Below are 19,497 nucleotides of genomic sequence, written 5' to 3'. Positions count from 1 at the left end.
CTCAGAGATGCAAGAAGCGATTTCATTCAAACTTGGTACAAGGATTACTACATATGTCATACAGATGCACGTCTATTTGTTTTGTGATACGATCCAATATGGCCTCCAGGCGGCCATTTTATTACGATTTTTTCATGTACAGAGCCATAACTCAGACATGTTTCAACCGATTTTATTCAAAGTTGGTACAAGGACATTGACCAATGTCATAGATATGCACGTCAATTTGTTTTGTGATACGATCCAATATGGCCGCCAGGCGGCCATTTTATTACGATTTTTTCATGTATAGAGCCATAACTCAGACATGTTTCAACCGATTTTATTCAAAGTTGGTACAAGGACATTGACTAATGTCATAGATATGCACGTCAATTTGTTTTGTGATACGATCCAATATGGCCGCCAGGCGGCCATTTTATTACGATTTTTTCATGTACAGAGCCATAACTCAGACATGTTTCAACCGATTTTATTCAAACTTGGTACAAGGACATTGACCAATGTCATAGATATGCACGTCAATTTGTTTTGTGATACGATCCAATATGGCCGCCAGGCGGCCATTTTATTACGATTTTTTCATGTACAGAGCCATAACTCAGACATGTTTCAGCCAATTTTATTCAACGTTGGTACAAGGACATTGACCAATGTCATAGATATGCACGTCAATTTGTTATACATATATACGTCAATTTGTTATGTGATACGATCCAATATGGCCTCTAGGCAGCCATTTTATTACGATGTTTCATGTACAGAGCCATAACTCAGATATGTTTCGACCGATTTTATTCAAAGTTGGTACAAGGAGATTGACTAATGTCATACATATGCATGTCAATTTGTTATGTGATACGATCCAATATGGCTGCCTTGCGGCCATTTTGTTACGACTTTTTCATGTACAGAGCCATAATACTCTCAGGCATATCTCAACCGATTTTATTCAAAGTTGGTACAAGGACATTAACCTATGTCATACATATGTATGTCAATTTATTTCATGATATGATCCAATATGGCTGCATGGCAGCCATTTTGTTACAATTTTTTCGTGTCCTTAGCCAAAACTTGGGCATGTCTCAACTTATTTTATTCACCAATTTTAATCATTGTACGCAAGGACAGTGACCTATGTCATACATATGCACATTGATTTGTTTTGTGGCCATTTTTTTCAGATTTTTTCATGTCTGGAACCATAACTCAGACATGTATCAAGCGAATTTATTCAAAGTTGGTACAAGGACATTGACTTATTTATGTATGTGGATTGGTTTCACGAGATGGTCCAATATGGCCACATGGTAGCAATTTTGTTATGGTTGTTTCATGTCGACAGCCATAACTCTGGCAAGTCTCAACTGATCTTATTCAAAGTTGGTACATGTACATTGACTTACGTCATACATATACGTGTTGAGTTTTGAAACAGTAAGATCAAATATTGCTGCATGGCGGTGATTTTGTTACAATTTTCAAATGTACAGAGCCATAATCAGACATATTTCCACCAGTATCATTCAAAGTTGGTACAAGGACATTGACCTACGAGTATTTCATACATATGCTCGTCAATTTGTTTCACGTCATGTAGCAGTAACATGTCAATTATTGAAGTTTTGTAAGTAGGCTGATATGTCAAGAAATATGTACTGCATCAATTCATGAAACTTTATACAGATGATAACTGATGTTAAGCTCACATTGCTTTAACATTGAAAAAGACATTTATCAGTGTCATTTTAATTAATTTGTAATTGCATAAGTAATGAACTTTCCTAATTAGGGTGATATAGCCATAAATTAATACAACGTCAAATGTGATGAAACTTGATACAGATGTTGATCTCATAGTGTTGTAAATACTGCATCAAACTTTATGAAATATGGTACCAGTGATAATCTGTCAAGTGTTAGAATTGTGTGCACAAATGTTTTGCACATCCTGTTGATTAATTCCTAGTTGACTCATTTTCTGAACTTTAGGATGGTGGCCTACATTGGTTTTATGTTTTCATCACCATGGAACTCATTCTTGGCCATTGAGCGTCATCTGTATCAAAGTATTTTTATCACAGACCTAATTAATGAAGAGGACTCTATCCTCTCTGAGGACATGTAATCAAAGTACCCATTAACAAGTGGGGACTGTGTCATCAACGATGACTTGTTGCAGCTTATTTTAGCCACTTTTTCTGGCCACTGCATTGAGCTATCAAATATTTCCACCTTCTTCATCAACATGTGTCAAAAACAGTTATTCTTTTCATAAACACAGCGGAGCTATATCGGCCGCTAGGTCGCTTGTATGTTTATCGTGAAGATATCTTGAATTTTGTATTTATGCTGAATTTTTGGTTGTTTTCCTCATTATAAGTAAAAATTATTCTTCTCCAAAACTGCCATCCCGATTGTTCTCAAATTTGGATGTTTGCAAGGTTGTTACCCTTCTAATTTGTTGAAATTACAGTAAAATTAGCAAAATTACCATTTTGGGGCAATTTTTGTCATTTTTGGTCAGGAAATCTTCAAACATCTTTTTTCTTTAAAACCACTGGACAGACAGCTTTTATATACTGGATACAGATGCCCAGGGATGACAATAGTTGGATATGTGGAAATTGTCCTCAAATATGCAAACTTGTATTTTTAAGACTACTTTGTCATTTTTGATCAAGAAAACTTGTATTTTTGATTCAGAAAACAAAGCTGAGGGTAATTTTTTTATTGCAACATTTTTCATGTAAGACACAAAAGGACTGATAAGAAATTTGGATCCAGGATAATTCCGGTTGTCATAATCACCCCTGCAGTTGAAGGCATTTCACTCTCTGTAACTAATTAAAGTGCTGTTTACACTAACATGATAGCACTGATAGCATCAATTAAAAATCTGCAAGGTTGTAAATAGTTCACATATTTTAACATTTCCTGCCATCTGGAAATTTTAGCTCTTTATGTAAACATGGTCTATACCAAGGGGTGGAACATTTGATATTGGGGGAATCTGGAAGATTGATGAGGTAGAATTATTTTTTTAACCTGATCGTCTGTACATTATTTTTTCTCCGTTCTCCCACCTTTTCTTTCTGCCAAGCCTTATCTGGCCGATTATTTTAGGAAATTTGCTGATATGTATGTAGAATCTGCTTGTCCCATTGCTAAAGAAGTTGACACGCATGTTCCTAAAATTGACTTCCAGTACCTAAATAAGTTGCAGACCTTAATTGTTTTTGTCATTCATGTTTTTCTGGTTGAAATATTTTTTGAATGGACCAATTCAAACTGAATGTTAGCACACTGTCCTTGACGATATTTTTTAATTCTATCACTTGGGCAAATATCTCAAACTCAAAGGGTCTTTTTTGATTTTTGGATAAAATCATGTTTAAGTCACTTACCCATTCTACCAGATGTCTGGAACCTCTGAATTGCACTACCGAAAACGTAATCTATGGAATTGAGTGTTAATTGTGTGGGCTCATTTATGTTGGTGAAACAGGAAACAGCTTACTATCTAGAATGAACGGACATCGCAGTGGAGTGAATCGATCTTTGGACGTACAATTTTATAAGCATTTTAACCAAGGCAATTACTCCACTTTGTCTATGCGTGTCTGTATTCTTGAAAAAATATACCATCCAACCAACAGCCCCACACTTAGTTCACCATTCCGTAGACAGAGAGAATACCACTGGATTAGACAGTTTGGTACCGCAATGCCTTATGGTTGTAATGACAACATAAAAGATATGGGCAATCTCTCAAGTCCTGGTTGTTTAGAAGTGAATGTAATGGGCCTCTTTGAGTTTTCTGTCCGTAGAAGATGTAGTCGTGGCCATAGGCGTTACCGTCGGCCTAAATTGAATACATCTACCTCCAACTGCCATGACAAATTTCATGAAATGCTTCCTTTATTGCAGAAGCTTTTAGGTCTCCATCACATTCATACTTCATTATTTGCTCTTTCCATCACTTGAGAAGGTTGCATGCCCATGCAATTGGGATCGTCTTTGACGGATCCAAGTGAAACACACTCAGTTTGAATCCGTTGTGTCCTGTGATGACTTGTTTTTGAATACCGGTACTATATGAATATGAAGGCTCAAAATTCACTGTAGTCTCACATCCTAAAGTCCCCCAGTTACCCATTTTGGATCATTTCATTCAGATTTCAATAGTCTAATTTTGACCACTCTAAAAATCTGACTATTTAGTGATGCCTCAGTTAGAAGATGATGATGATTATTATTATTATTAAACTTTATTTAAACTCGATGAACTGTTGAGCCTGAGGCTCTTCTCACACAGCGTGGAGTATAACAACATTTACAATATTTACATTAATAAAAAATAATTCAGGAAGAAAACTTTATAAAGAGAAAAAAATGTAAAAACGCTTCAAGTAAAAAAAAACATCTAAAAAAGATTTAAAAATTACATAAAAGTAAGATTATCCCATCTATTTAAAAAAGTGGCACTTGCAATTTCTTTTGAATGATAGAAGTGAAGAGCTAGATTTGATCTCTCAAGGCAAAGTATTCCACATTTTAACCCCGTTGTACATAAAACTTCTTTTGAAAAATTGGGTTCTATGCCCTGGAATATACAGATCTTCTCTGTTCGCAGACCTTGTGTTACGTCCGTGGATCTGCTTTACACCTGTAAAAACGTTAAGATATTCAGGAGCAAGGTTATTCAGAACTGTGTACATTAAAACTGATTCATTGTATGAAACTCTTTCATGAATTGGCAACCACCTTAAGGGTTTAAATAAAACATTACTTGGAGTATTAAAGTCTTGATCTAAAATCACTGTAGCAACAGATTTCTGCTGTCTTTCTATACGAGATAAAAGAGTGGTTGAACAATGACCCCATATGTTCGAACAATAATCAAAATGAGGTAAAATGAAACAATTATAAAACGTCAACATTGCTTTTTTAGTTAAGAATGAACGTATACGCTTTAACTGTAAAAGCTTAAAAGCAACTTTACCCCATACTTTACTGACATGTTTATCCCAGGTCAAAGTATCATCAATTGACAGACCTAAAAGGTTTTCTTGCTTAACACATTCAAGCTGCTCGTCATTACAAACAACTTTTATTAGCTCCGCTGTCAGCGACGCGGAGCTTATCAAATAGGTTGATTTTCCGTCGTCGTCCGTCGTCGTCCGTCGTCCGTCGTCGTCGTCGTCGTCGTCGTCGTCCGTCAACAATTGCCTTCTCCTCTGAAACCGCAAGTCCAATTGCTTTGAAATTTTATATGCGGTTCACTTGGGGTGACCTCACTTAAGTTTGTTCAAATCGTGGTGAAATTTGCATATTTGTATTTTTGGGGCATTTTTTGGTGTTTTTGGTAAAAAAATCTTCTTTTCTCAAACCGCTTGTCCGATTGCTTTGAAATTTAATATGCAGTTTACTTATGGTGACTTCAGTCAGATTTCTTCAAATCGTGGTGAAATTTGCATATTTGTATTTTAAGGCAATTTTTGTCATTTTTGGTAAAAAAATCTTTAAAATCTTCTTCTTCAAAACTACCGGTCAGATAGCTTTGAAATTTGGTACATATGTCCCTAGGGATGATCTATTTAAGATTTGTTCAAATTGTGAAGAAATATGCAAATTTGCATTTTTAAGGCAATTTTGCCATTTTTGGTCAAAAAATGTATTTCTCAAAAGTACTGGTCTGATAGTTTTGAAATTTGGTATACAGGTTTCTATAGATGCACTTAGTAATATATATTGAATTTCTGATGAAATCTGTAATTTTGTATTTTTGGGCAATTTTTGCCATTTTTGGTCAAAAAATGTGTATTGCCAAAACTACTCATCTGATAGCTTTGAAATTTGGTATAGAGGTTCCTACACATGAACTAAATGATATGTATTGAAATTATGATGAAATCTGCAATTTTGTATTTTTGGGGCAATTTTTGCCATTTTTGGTCAAAAAATGTGTATTTCCAAAAGTACTCATCTGATAGCTTTGCAATTTAGTATACAGGTTCCTACAGATCACCTTAATGATATTTGTAGAAATTATGATGAAATCTGCGATTTTGTAATTTTGGGGCAATTTTTGCTATTTTTGGTCAAAAAACGTGTTTCTCAAAAAGTACTGGTCTGATAGCTTTGAAATTTGGTATACAGGTTCCTACAGATGAGCTAAGTAATATATATTTAATTTCTCCTGAAATCTGTAATTTTGTATTTTTGGGGCAATTTTTGCAATTTTAGGTCAAAAAATGTGTATTTCAACAACTGCTCATCTGATAGCTTTGAAATTTGGTATACAGGTTTCCATAGATGAACTACATGATATTTATTGAAATAATGATGAAATCTGCAATTTGAATTTTGTGGCAATTTTTCCCATTTTTGGTCAAAATATGTGTTTCTCAAAAAGTACTGGTCTAACAGCTTTGAAATTTGGTATACAGGTTTCTATAGATGAACTCAATTTGATCTTTTGAAATTATGATGAAATCTGCAATTTTTATTTTGGGGGGGCAATTGTTGCCATTTTTGGTCAGAAAATTTTATTCTCAAAACACTACTCATCAGATAGCTTTGGTTGACATGTTCCTAGGGATGATCCGATGTGATATATTCAAAGTATGATGAAATCTTCAATTGTGTATTTTTGCAGCTTATTTTAGCCACTTTTTTCTGGCCACTGCATTGAGCTATCAAAGATTTCCTCCTTCTTCATCAACATGTGTCAAAAATAGTTATTCTCTACATAAACACAGCGGATCTATATCGGCCGCTAGGTCGCTTGTACATTTGTCTGTTCTAGATTTTTTCTGGGAGGTTCCAATGACCATCACCTTGGTCTTTTCTGTATTTATACACATGTTATTATTACAACACCAGCTCAAAATGGATGTCATGTCACCATTGAGCTTATTTTCAAGTTCTTGGATATTGTGGCCCACCGCCTGTGCCGCTGTGTCGTCAGCATACATATTGATTTCTGAATTGTCTAAAGCTAGGGGGAGATCATTAATAAAAAGCAGGAAGAAAAGAGGACCTAGAATGGAGCCCTGAGGGACACCAACACTAAGTGGAAGAGCGTCACTCAAGATGATAGTAATACATTTTCATGTTTTTTGTAAAAAGGTCCATTGCCAGCCGAGTTAATTTAGCCCCTCTTAGCTGTTGTCTAACTTGTCCAAACACACATATACCTATACAGTGTTGAGTTAAATACAACTACCAGGTGCCACGGTTCAACGTGCATGAAATATGATGTCTTGAACTGACACTCAAAAAAGTAATTAAAATCATGATAAACAAAATTAAAATGCCTCTTATTCAAAATGTAAGAACATTATTGCCAAACAAAATAGTCGTTTTTTTATATAGAATTTAAAGAACATAATGTGAAAATTTCAGAAAATTTGACCCAGCCTGAGTGGAGTTAAATTCTTTGGAAATTGGAGGAAAAAGAAGCCAGGAAATTGGATAATTTGCATATATTTTCATAAATTAACACTTCTTTATCATTCAACTTACAACTGCTTGACAAGCTGAAAGGTGAACCCAATCAATATTTTAATCTTGGGTTGCCAAAATAATTAGAATTGAATGGATATTTTCAAAAAAGTTATTTTTGAGCAAAATACACCGTGTTGGGTGCAGCGGCCCCTTAAGGTTGGATTCAATTGAGTTTGAAATGCAATAAAGACCTAGTGCATAGATATACCTGTTGAAGTACTTGCTCCATCTAAGACAGCCAAGCCAAAAAATAGGTGAAGGCATCAAGTGTGTCAGCTGAGAAATGTGTCTATTAGTGCTGCACCATCAGAAAAAAGAACAAAGTGGTGGGAAAAATATTTAAAAATTGGGTGACCAGTTCTATTTAACCTCATATGGGCAAACACAGATGAGGTACTATCATTGACTAGCAACTAACCTTTGTCAATATCCAATAATAATAAAAAAAACTCAAAGAAAAGTTGTATTGTTTAGAGTGTCCATCATATTTTCAGTTTGATCAACCATTTTAATGGTGCACACAGACCATCAAGTTAAGAGATTATTTCTAACTTTAACTGGATGGTCAACTTCCAGCTTTAACTGGATGGTCAGTTTCTAGCTTTAACTGGATGGTCAATTTCTAGCTTTAACTGGATGGTCAATCAGTTGTAAAGTCATAAAATTACCAGTATGCCAAGTCACCTCTATTCTGTCAGTCACTAATATGGTGTTTTCAATCAGGTTCAAACTCACAACCTACAGTATCCAATCACCTAGCAGAGAAGCAACTGACAGAACCTCTCAGCCAAATCCCCACTTTCTCAAAAATAGTGGCATAATAACTGAGCTAAGTTGTGAACATTTTTAGTCCCCACGGACACCGTCCAGGGGGACTTATAGGTTCGGTCATGTATGTCCGTCCGTCTGTCCGTCCGTCCGTTCACGCAGATATCTCAGAGATGCCTCGAGCAATTTCATTCAAACTTGGTACAAGGATTAATTTTCAATCCTTCTTTATTTCAGTACTGTTGGCCACCGGCCAAAAAAGTACAGCAAAGTATAACAATAATTTGATACATAGCTAGAGTGCTTCAGTCTGCCTATTACCTAAAATCATGTCTCTATGTTGCATAGCATAAAATATGTATCTGCAAAGTTTCCTTAGAGTCTTTACATTTTCAGATGATAGCAAAGTACTAAACTTGTACATAACAGGTGGGTTGAAATAGTACAGGGGAATAAATTGGATTCTTAAATCTTGGTATTTTGGGCAAATAAGCAAAAAGTGAAATTCGTCTTCGACTTGGTTCAAATGACACAACTCACAAAGTCTGTTACACCGTGGAGTTTTGCTCCAACGCCCGGTTTCAATATTCAATGTATGAGCTGACAATCTAAATTTACACAGAGCAAGCCTAAACACTGGTTTATCTACGTACAATAAGTAAGGTTCTACATGTAATTCCTTTTTAAAGGTTGAATACGTATACAATCTTCGAGACTAACTCAAAGATTCTGACCATTGCTGAATGTCGATATCAATACATCTCTGCTTAAAAATTTGAAGAAAGACAGCCTCGTTTCCCACACCTTGGTGTTCCCAAACTTCAGCAAAACCGTAATTTTGAAGCAAACACTTTACATTCCTTGCCCAAAAATCATAATGAGATACATTGATTTTTGATATTTGGAATTCGTAGCATTTGTAAAGTAGTCTATTTTTGTCTATTTTTAAAAGTCTGAGCCAATATTTAATAATTTTACAATATCTGAATACTCTCATTGAAACCCGGCCTAAATCACCCCTCATTGCACTAGTTGACATATTGTTGTACAGTTTTAATAATGAGCGTAGCATTTTATTATGTACCTTTTCTACATCCTTGGCTGGATGGAAACCCCCAGATTTCAGCACCATAATGTAGTATTGGAAGTATTTTTGCGTCAAATATTTTGAGGGCAATGTCAACTGGTAAGGTTCCAAACTTATAGATGGAACTATTTAGAGAAAATAAAGCCCTACTAGCTTGTTCACTTAAAGCTTTTTGGGCTTGAAACCAAAGGCCCGTCCATGATAAGACAACACCAAGATAATTTTGATAAGATGTAACAGACACTCTTTTGCCATTATAGAACCACTTTTCATAAGATTTTAAACCACCGCCCCTTCTGAAAACAATAATTTTGGTTTTATCAGTGTTCACAGAGAGTTTCCATTTACAACAATATTCAGAAAGCTGGTTAACTAAACGTTGCAAACCTATTCTCGAGGAACTCATAAGGGTAAGATCATCTGCAAAAAGTAAATAAATGATTTTTAGAATCCCAACATCAGCACCAGAAAACCGACGAGTGCTGCTCAGAGATTGGCCAATATCATTAACAAAAATTGTAAACACAATAGGTGATAAAACTGAACTTTTTTGTACACCAAAACTACAGTCAAACAATTAACTCTGTAATTCACTTTGGAGTTTTCACACAGGCTTTGACATTTTTATACATTGAGTGAAGAACATAAATTTACATCTTACTCCGCATTTCAAAAGTTTATAAACATACTATAATGATCAATTCGATCAAAGGCTTTCTCAAAATCAATGAAAGCAATATAAACTCTACCTTTTTTATGAGCTAGATAGTTATTCACAATAGTATGCAGAATAAATAGGTTGTCAGATGTACAATATGATTTCCGAAATCCTGCCTGTTCATCAACAATTGGATGGTTATCTTTAAGCCACTTTTGAAGTCTACATTCTAAAATAATACAAAACAATTTACCCATTATAGGTAGCAGTGTTATATCTCTGTAATTATTAACACTATTACGATCTCCTTTCTTGTGAATTGGAGAGATTAAGCCTTCTGCCCAAGCAGCAGGAAAATTACCCGAGTCAAGAACAGCGTTGAAAAGTTTACAAAACAATTCTCTTACAAGCAATGGGCATTCTTTGAAGATATCTGGGGTTACACCATCTAAACCAGGTGCTTTACCACATTTTAACTTATTCATTGATTCAACTACCTCATCAATCTCAATAGGTGAATTCAAAACATCTAAATTGTTAATATTCAATTCGTCATTTTCAATATTGTCAACAAAATCCGTAATCTCTTCATAAAACTGCATATAATTATCATCAACAGTACCAGGAGTATTTAACAACTTAGAAAAATAATTAAACCATACATCACTTTGAATAGTTCCAGGAACAGGAACCGATTTACATTTTACAAGTGACCAAAATTGCTTACAATCATTTTGCTTAGATGCTGATAGTAACTTTTCTAAATTACTCTGCTTAAAATCATTCTTTTTTGAGCCACAAATTTTTTATAATCTCTTTTGAGTTTTTTCAACTCATTTAAATTGACAACAGACCTATTATTTCTAAAATTATTAACTTTTGAGTTTACAATGCGTTTAAACCTTCTGCATTCACCATCATACCATGAAGTATCGGTGGGCTCTGTAGTTTTCACACCATAGTTAAAAGTTTTTTTCATCACGTCAGCAGCAGATCTTATCATAGACAACAAACAATCAGCGGCACTGTCAATATTCAAATTGTCAATGTAAAAATTAAACTCTTCAATTCGACTTCTTGCTTGTAGCGATTCCCAATAAGCAAAAAACATTGAGCTTTTATCGACATTCCATATAAATTTGTCAAAAGTCTCTGGATCACCAACACTAGAAATAGCAGAAGCAGCATTCGTGGTTTCTCAATGGCGAGAAAGACTAAGATCAAAAACTAACGGTTGGTGATCTGATTCAACCCTGTTATCGACATAAAAGTCACAAATATTTGAAAAACTACATGGCTTTGTGAGTAAGTAATCAATTACACTGCAACCAGTGTCACTTACAAAAGTGAAATTTCCACTGCCTGCTTCAATAAATAATCTACCATTTACAATTCTTAATTCAGTATTTTTACAAAATTCTAGAAATATTCTTCCAACATTATTTACAACATTATCTTTGGATTGACGCTCTGGAAGGAAAATACTAGTATTGTATAGCGTTGTAACATCATGACATACAAACTTTGCTACACTATCATCGGGGTAATCCACATCGTTCGCAGTACGTGCATTAAAGTCTCCACATATAAAATTGGGAGTTTTGAAACATACCACTATAATTTGCAAATTCCTGTTCGAGAATGTCAAATGAACATTCATAACCAATTCTTTCCTCATCTTGAGGAGAATTATACACTACAGCAAAAATAACAACGGGGGATTTTTCTGTAGAATTGACATAGAAAAACAACCACACTATATCATCAGAATTACTTTGCATGTATTTAACACTCAAAGGCATTGACTCTTTGTAAAATATGTTAATTCCACCAGGATGCTTCCCATATTTTGACCGCTTAACACCTGGTTTTTGAAATGATTTAAACCCATGCATAGCGTAACATGAGTCATCTCTAATCCACGTCTCTGACAAACAAACAATATCAAACTTTGCAAGTAAGACATTACATCCAAATCATTAATTTTAGAAGCAAGACCATGTACATTCCATAAGATACAATGTAGTTTTAAAGGCAAAACTTGATTACTAGAGTCACCATTCTGTAAATGTAGCACACTGGTTTGATCATTCATTATACTATAATTACCCAGGCCTTGGCCACCTTCTCAGCTGTCACTGCATTCCACTCTTGACAAGGGGCGAATATCGTCGCATACACTGTTATAGGCGTAGGTACTACCGTCTATTTTTAAATTGTCGAACGAAAGATATGCTCGCTTTCCTTGCGCCCACGCGGCTTCAAGATGACGACCGAGTTGTCTTCAAGTGTCTCTGACTCTGCGTGTATAATCTTCAGATATTCTGAAATGGGTGCCTTTGGGCTTCTTTGCGGCCTCAAACACTTGTTTTCTTTGTTGGTAGCGAGAAAATTTAGCGATGATAGGTTGTGGACGGGAACGTGTGGTGAGACGATGTACCCGGTCGAATTCAAGGATTACTTCATATGTCACACATATGCACATCGATTTGTTTTGTGATACGATACAATATGGCTGCCAGGCAGCCATTTTATTAGTATTTTTTCATATACAGAGCCATAACTCAGACATGTTTCAACCGATGTTATTAAAAGTTGGTACAAGGACATTGACCAATGTCATAGATATGCACTTCAATTTGTTTTGTGATACAATCCAATATGGCTACCGTGCGGCCATTTTGTTACGATTTTTAGTCCCCACGGACGGTGTCCGTGGGGACTTATAGGTTTGGTCATGTCCGTGCATGCGTGCGTTCGTGTGTGTGTGCGTCCGTCCGTCCGTCCATTCACGCAGATATCTCAGAGATGCAAAAAGCGATTTCATTCAAACTTGGTACAAGGATTACTTCATATGTCATACAGATCCACGTCGATTTGTTTTGTGATACTATCCAATATGGCCGCCAGGCGGCCATTTTATTACGATTTTTTCATGTACAGAGCCACAACTCAGACATGTTTCAACCGATTTTATTAGCTCACATTTGGTTATACCAATGTGAGTTTATCGTATAAGCTGAAGTCGATGGCGTCTGTACCGGTACGTATGTGTGTATGTATGTATGTATGTATGTATGTATGTATGTATGTATGTATGTATGTATGTACAGTATGTCCGTCAACATCAAAAACACGCAAACCGCTGCACGTTTCAGCTTGGTATTTGGTGTGTGGATGCATCCTGGGCTATAGATGGGATTTTGTTCAAATGAAGTCTGCATTGCCAAAATTATGCAAATGAGCATACAAAATGTGAAAATGGTCAAGAATTAATATCTCGAGAACCGCTGTTTTGATTGCTTTAAAAATTTGTATGCAAGTACCTCAGGTGAACCTTATACAGTTTTATGAATATTGTGAAGATATCGTTAATTTTGTATTTTTGCTGAATTTTTTGGTGATTTTTCTCATTTTCAGTAAAAATTCTTCTCCTCTGAAACCGCCAGCCCAATCACTCTCAACTTTGGGTTGGATCTTTGCGAGGGTGTTACTCTTCTAATTTGTTGAAATTATGACAAAATTGGGAAAATTACTATTTTGGAGCATTTTGTCATTTTTGGTCAAAAATCTTAAACACTATTTTCTTTTTAAAACCCCTGGACCGACAGCTTTTATATTTGGTACACAGACGTACAGAGATGACAATAGTTAGATATGTGGAAATTGTCCTGAAATATACAAACTGTATTTTTAAGACAATATTGTCATTTTTGGTCAAAAAAACTTGTTCTCAAAATTACTTGTTTGATAGCTTTGTAATTTGGTATAAAGTCCTGAGGGATGTTATTAGATAAATTTTCTGCTCAAAGTGTTGGGAAACCCCCAAATTTGTATATTTTAGGTAATTTTCTCAGTTTGTGACCTTAAATGACCTACACCAACCCTGGATATGTTGTGAGACAGTTTCGAAGGCTGTGAACATAATTTTGTCATATTTGGTATCAATTTGTAGGAAAATTTGATCCAGAAAACAAAGCTGAGGTGAATTTTTTCATTGCGGACCAATTTTTGCAACTTTTCTATGTAAGAAATACAATTTGGATCCAAGATAATTCCAGATGTTGTAATCACCACCCATAGTGGAAGGCATTTCACTATCTGTAACTAACTTAAGTGCTGTTTACATTAGAATGATAACACTCATCGCATTGATTAAAAACTCCCAAAGGTTGTAAATATATTTCCTGTCATTTGATATTCAGGAGGGGGTAGGGTCTAGAAGATTGATGAGGTAGCATTACTTTTTTACCAGATCCCTTGTACATTTTTTTACCCTCTCCCACCTTTTCTTTTTAACAAACCTTCTCTGTCTATTTTTTGTTGTTGACATTTGCTTATGTATTTAGGATCTGCTTGTCCCATTGCTATAGAAGTTGATATGCATGTTCCTAAAGATGACCTCAAGTACCTAAGTTGCAGACCTTATTTGCTTTTGTCATTCTTGTTTTTCCTGGTTTAAATATTTCTCGAATGGACCAATTCAAACCGAATGTGAGCACACTGTCCTTTAAAGTATTTTTCAACGTTGGTACAAGGACATTGACCAGTGTCATAGATATGCAGGTCAATTTGTTTTGTGATACGATCCAATATGGCTGCCAGGCGGCCATTTTATTACGATTTTTTCATGTACAGAGCCATAACTCAGACATGTTTCAACTGATTTTATTCAACATTGGTACAAGGACATTGACCAATGTCATAGATATGCACGTCAATTTGTTTTGTGATACGATCCAATATGGCCGCCAGGCGGCCATTTTATTACAATTTTTTCATATACAGAGCCATAATTCAGACATGTTTTAACCGATTTTATTCAAAGTTGGTACAAGGACATTGACCAATGTCATAGATATGCAGGTCAATTTGTTTTGTGATACAATCCAATATGGCTGCTGTGTGGCCATTTTGTTACGATTTTTTCATATACAGAGGCATAACTCAGGCATATCTCAACCGATTTTATTCAAAGTTGGTACAAGGACATTGACCTATGTCATACATATGTACTCCGATTTGTTTTGTGATACGATCCAATATGGCCGCCAGGCGGCCATTTTATTACAACTTTTTCATGTACAGAGCCATGACTCAGACATGTTTTAACCGATTTTATTCAAAGTTGGTACAAGGAGATTGACTAATGTCATACATATGCATGTCAATTTGTTATGTGATACGATCCAATATGGGCAGCCATTTTGTTACGATTTTTTCATGTACAGAGCCATAATACTCTCAGGCATATCTCAACCAATTTTATTCAAAGTTGGTACAAGGGCATTAACCTATGTCATACATATGTATGTCAATTTGTTTCATGATATGATCCAATATGGCTGCATGGCAGCCATTTTTTACAATTTTTTCGTGTCCTTAGCCAAAACTTGGGCATGTCTCAACTAATTTTATTCACCGATTTTATTCAAACTTAGTACAAGGACATTGACCTATGTCATACATATGCACATTGATTTGTTTTGTGTCATTTTAATTAATTGTAATTGCATAAGTAATGAACTTTCCTAATTAGGGTGATATAGCCACAAATTAATACAACGTCAAATGTGATGAAACTTGATACAGATGTTGATCTCATAGTGTTGTAAATACTGCATCAAACTTTATGAAATATGGTACCAGTGATAATCTGTCAAGTGTTAGAATTGTATGCAAAAATGTTTTGCAACATCCTGTTGATTAATTCCTAGTTGACTCATTTTATGAACTTTAGGATGGTGGCCTACATTGGTTTTATGTTTTCATCACCATGGAACTCATTCTTGGCCATTGAGCGCCATCTGTATCAAGGTATTTTTATCACAGACCTAATTAATGAAGAGGACTCCATCCTCTCTGAGGACATGTAATCAAAGTACCCATTAACAAGTGGGGACTGTGTCATCAATGATGACTTGTTTCATGTACAGAGCCATAACTCAGGCATATCTCAACAGATTTTATTCAAAGTTGGTACAAGGACATTAACTTATGTCATACATATGCACGTCGATTTGTTTTGTGATATGATCTAATATGGCTGCCAAGCGGCCATTTTGTTACAATTTGTTCATGTACAGAGCTAAAACTTGGGCATATCTCAACCGATTTTATTCAAAGTTGGTACAAGGACATTGACCTACGTCATACATATGCACATGGATTCGTTTTGTGATACGATCCAATATGGCCGCCGTGTGGCCATTTTGTTACAATTTTTTCATGTGTTTAGCCAAAACTCGGGCATGTCTCAACCGATTTTATTCACCGATTTTATTCAAACTTTGTACAAGGACATTGACTTATGTCATACATATGCACATTGATTTGTTTTGTGATATGATTCAATATGGCCACCGTGTGGCCACTTTTTTTACGATTTTTTCATGTCCGGAACCATAACTCAGACATGCATCAAGCGAATTTATTCGAAGTGGTACAAGATCATTGACTTATGTTATACATATGTTCGTCGTGGCGTGGCGGTGATTTTGTTACAATTTTTCTCATGTACAGAGCCATAACTCAGACATATTTCCACCAGTGTCATTCAAAGTTGGTACAAGGACATTGACCTATTTCAGACATATGCTCGTCAATTTGTTTCACGTCATGTAGCAGTATCATGTCAATTATTGAAGTTTGGTAATTAGGCTGATATGTCAAGAAATACTGCATCAAATTTCATGAAACTTTGTACAGATGTTAAGCTCACATTGCTTTAACATTGAAAAAGACATTTATCAGTGTCATTTTAATTAATTTGTAATTGCATATGTAATGAACTTTCCTAATTAGAGATATATATCCACAAATACAACATCAAATTTGATGAAACTTGATACAGATGTTGATCTCATAGTGTTGTAAATAGTGCATCAAACTTTATGAAATATGGTAGTGGTGATAATCTGTTAGTGTTAGGATAGTATGCAAAAATGTTTTGCAACATCCTGTTGATTAATTCCTAGTTGACTCATTTAATGACCTTCAGGATGGTGGCCTACATTGGTTTTATGTTTTCATCACCATGGAACTCATTCTTGGCCATTGAGTGCCAGCTATATCAAAGTATTTTTATCACAGATCTTATTAATGAAGAGGACCCTATCCTCTCTGAGGACTTGTAATCAAAGTACCCATTAACAAGTGGGGACTGTGTCATCAACGATGACGTGTTCTGACTGTGACGCCTCCTCAGGTTGCCGAGTTCATAAGCAGTCACACTCGTACACTCACTATCACACATCGCACACAGACTTTATGAAGTAATGAATATGTTACTTAAACTGGGTGAAAATGATTCTGAATATATCTTTCATTACATTACAGTGAAGGTGGAAAAGGTTTTAGAAAGGAAGGAGAGCAGAGCAAATTCTTGGCATGGTTTTTAGCAATTTATTACAACTTTATCTCAGACTTCACTGACCTTGACGAGGAGGAAGAAGTACCCGAAAGCAAAGATGGTGATCCATTAACTGTGAAAAGTAAGGAACATTTAATTTTTTGGCTTCCCTGTAGGAGCTATTAGAATCAGTTGGTCTCAATTTTCTGCAGGTATATCTGTCATTCTGTTTGTAATTACTGGTTATATATCCATAAAGTGGAACTACCACATATAAGAAAAGCTGCAGTATTTATCTGGAAGATGCATATAAATGGTATTTTTTTAAATTGAATTAAATACATACACTGAAATATAGTCCTACAATATGACAGGATGTTAGTGTGCCCTTTTGCCAGTGGATTCATATTGAAGTGTACCAGTGATGTTATTTGAGTCGGAAGGGAATATTACAAAGAATGACTTTTTAGATTTCCAGTTGCAATACGTGAATAATAGCAAATTTAAAGATGATGTATGCAGAGCAGTCCAGTTTCCCCAACAGTCTGTGTATATATCATTCTGTTCATCCACTCAGTTTTCTTGGTAGTACTTATCAGCTTGAGTTGAAATTTGGTGCATACATATACTTTTGGTCAAGGATAGAAAATCCAAGACCTTAACCCCTTGACTACCAAGGCCAATATATTCCTATATACCAGGCCCCTTATGTAAATATTGATAAAATCTTGGGTGTGGTCATTGCATCAACACTGCTTAGAGTAAAAATTAAGTAAGTACCAATAAACCATATATTTCCTGAATCAGCATGAAATTTCCCACTTTCTCATACATAAGTTTTGTATTTCCAGGTCACGTGATTAGTCACATGACTAATCATGTGACCAGAGTTGGCAAAGAATATGCTGGGGAAGAATATTTGAAGCATCAAGACGTGTTTTGAATGCATTAAAGGTTGCAAATTTGAATACAGTTGCAATTTTCATGGCATTGTCTTTACATGTATGTAATAATAACTACCCTTTACTTTATTTATAGATGTACCTGTTTAAGATTTTTCTCACAAAAGGCAGAGCAAATGAACCACAAAGATCAGCATCTGACATAATTCTGTATTTAAAATTAACACATTTATTTGTAAATCCCTGCTTTATGTCTTCCTTGCAGAAACATGCATCTTAAATGGTTATGATTTATCAAAAATAATTCACAATATATAACATACATTTTAGGGAACAACATATCACATGACCAGTCATGTGACCAGTCATATTGACAATATGGCTGCTATAAAATTTCACTGGGTTACAGTAAAAAATTATATTTCCTCCAGTTTCATTCACAGAATATTGCTGTTAATAGAACATATTTACATATTAATCATTTCTTTTCAATAAATAAACATTTCATTTCATTAAAAAAAACAAACCATAAAAATCTGCGCGATCCTTAGTACTTCTGAAAACTGTCAACAATCAGAGCAACGCTTCTGTTATCAGCCTGACCTTTCAGGGTCGAGGTCATGGGTCACGACATTTGCTTCCAGATTTTGGCTGTACTCGGACATACGGGAGCGCAATCACATTCAGGGCTCAAAAATCTCAGAGATGTGACGTTAATCAGAGTACAAAAACAGGCAGGAACAATAACAGGGATTACGTATTGCAATAAAAACATGCTGAAAAACTGTGTGTTTAATCTCAGCTGCAGTACAGCAGCATAAACATCTGTAGGCAACCCTGAGTAAGCTAGAAGATGTATACCCAGCTGGCATACATGTGACCATAGCAAGCAATGATACTACCCCTTTTGGTGTTTATTTGAACAAGGGGCTGCAAAATTTCTACCCTACGATATTCCCTGCAATCTACCAGAGCTGCGTGATTGAGTGGTTATAGAGCCCAACATTGCCCACATTTCGCACTACAACAGCATGCAAGTATAAGTTGCGCAAATGGCTCCTGCAGATAGAACCTAGGCTGAAATTACTTGTAATTCCATTGCGTCTAAATATCATGCTGTACACAGTAACAGCAGATACACAAAACCATTGGTAAGGTAGATAAGTAGTATACTTTATACCATGTTCAGCCAGGCCCCAATCCCTTATCAACAATC

At 35.4% G+C, this 19,497-nt stretch overlaps 1 protein-coding gene across 2 annotated transcripts in view; it reads left to right on the top strand.

Moving 5' to 3' along the window:
• LOC139145776 (uncharacterized) overlaps positions 1 to 17,533 on the top strand; it is an 85,234-nt gene extending 67,701 nt beyond the window's left edge. The window contains exon 6 of one of the 2 annotated variants that reach the window (XM_070717083.1): positions 17,367 to 17,533. In XM_070717083.1, the coding sequence (XP_070573184.1) occupies positions 17,367 to 17,428 (62 nt within the window). In that variant the 3' untranslated portion in view covers positions 17,429 to 17,533. The remainder of the gene's footprint in view (positions 1 to 17,366) is intronic. The other variant, XM_070717082.1, reaches the window with a different exon arrangement.
• Positions 17,534 to 19,497: the final 1,964 nt, after the last annotated feature.

Source organism: Ptychodera flava, chromosome 12 (assembly GCF_041260155.1).
Source record: "Ptychodera flava strain L36383 chromosome 12, AS_Pfla_20210202, whole genome shotgun sequence".
Classification (NCBI taxonomy): domain Eukaryota; kingdom Metazoa; phylum Hemichordata; class Enteropneusta; family Ptychoderidae; genus Ptychodera; species Ptychodera flava.
This window is presented reverse-complemented; position numbering and strand designations above follow the sequence as displayed.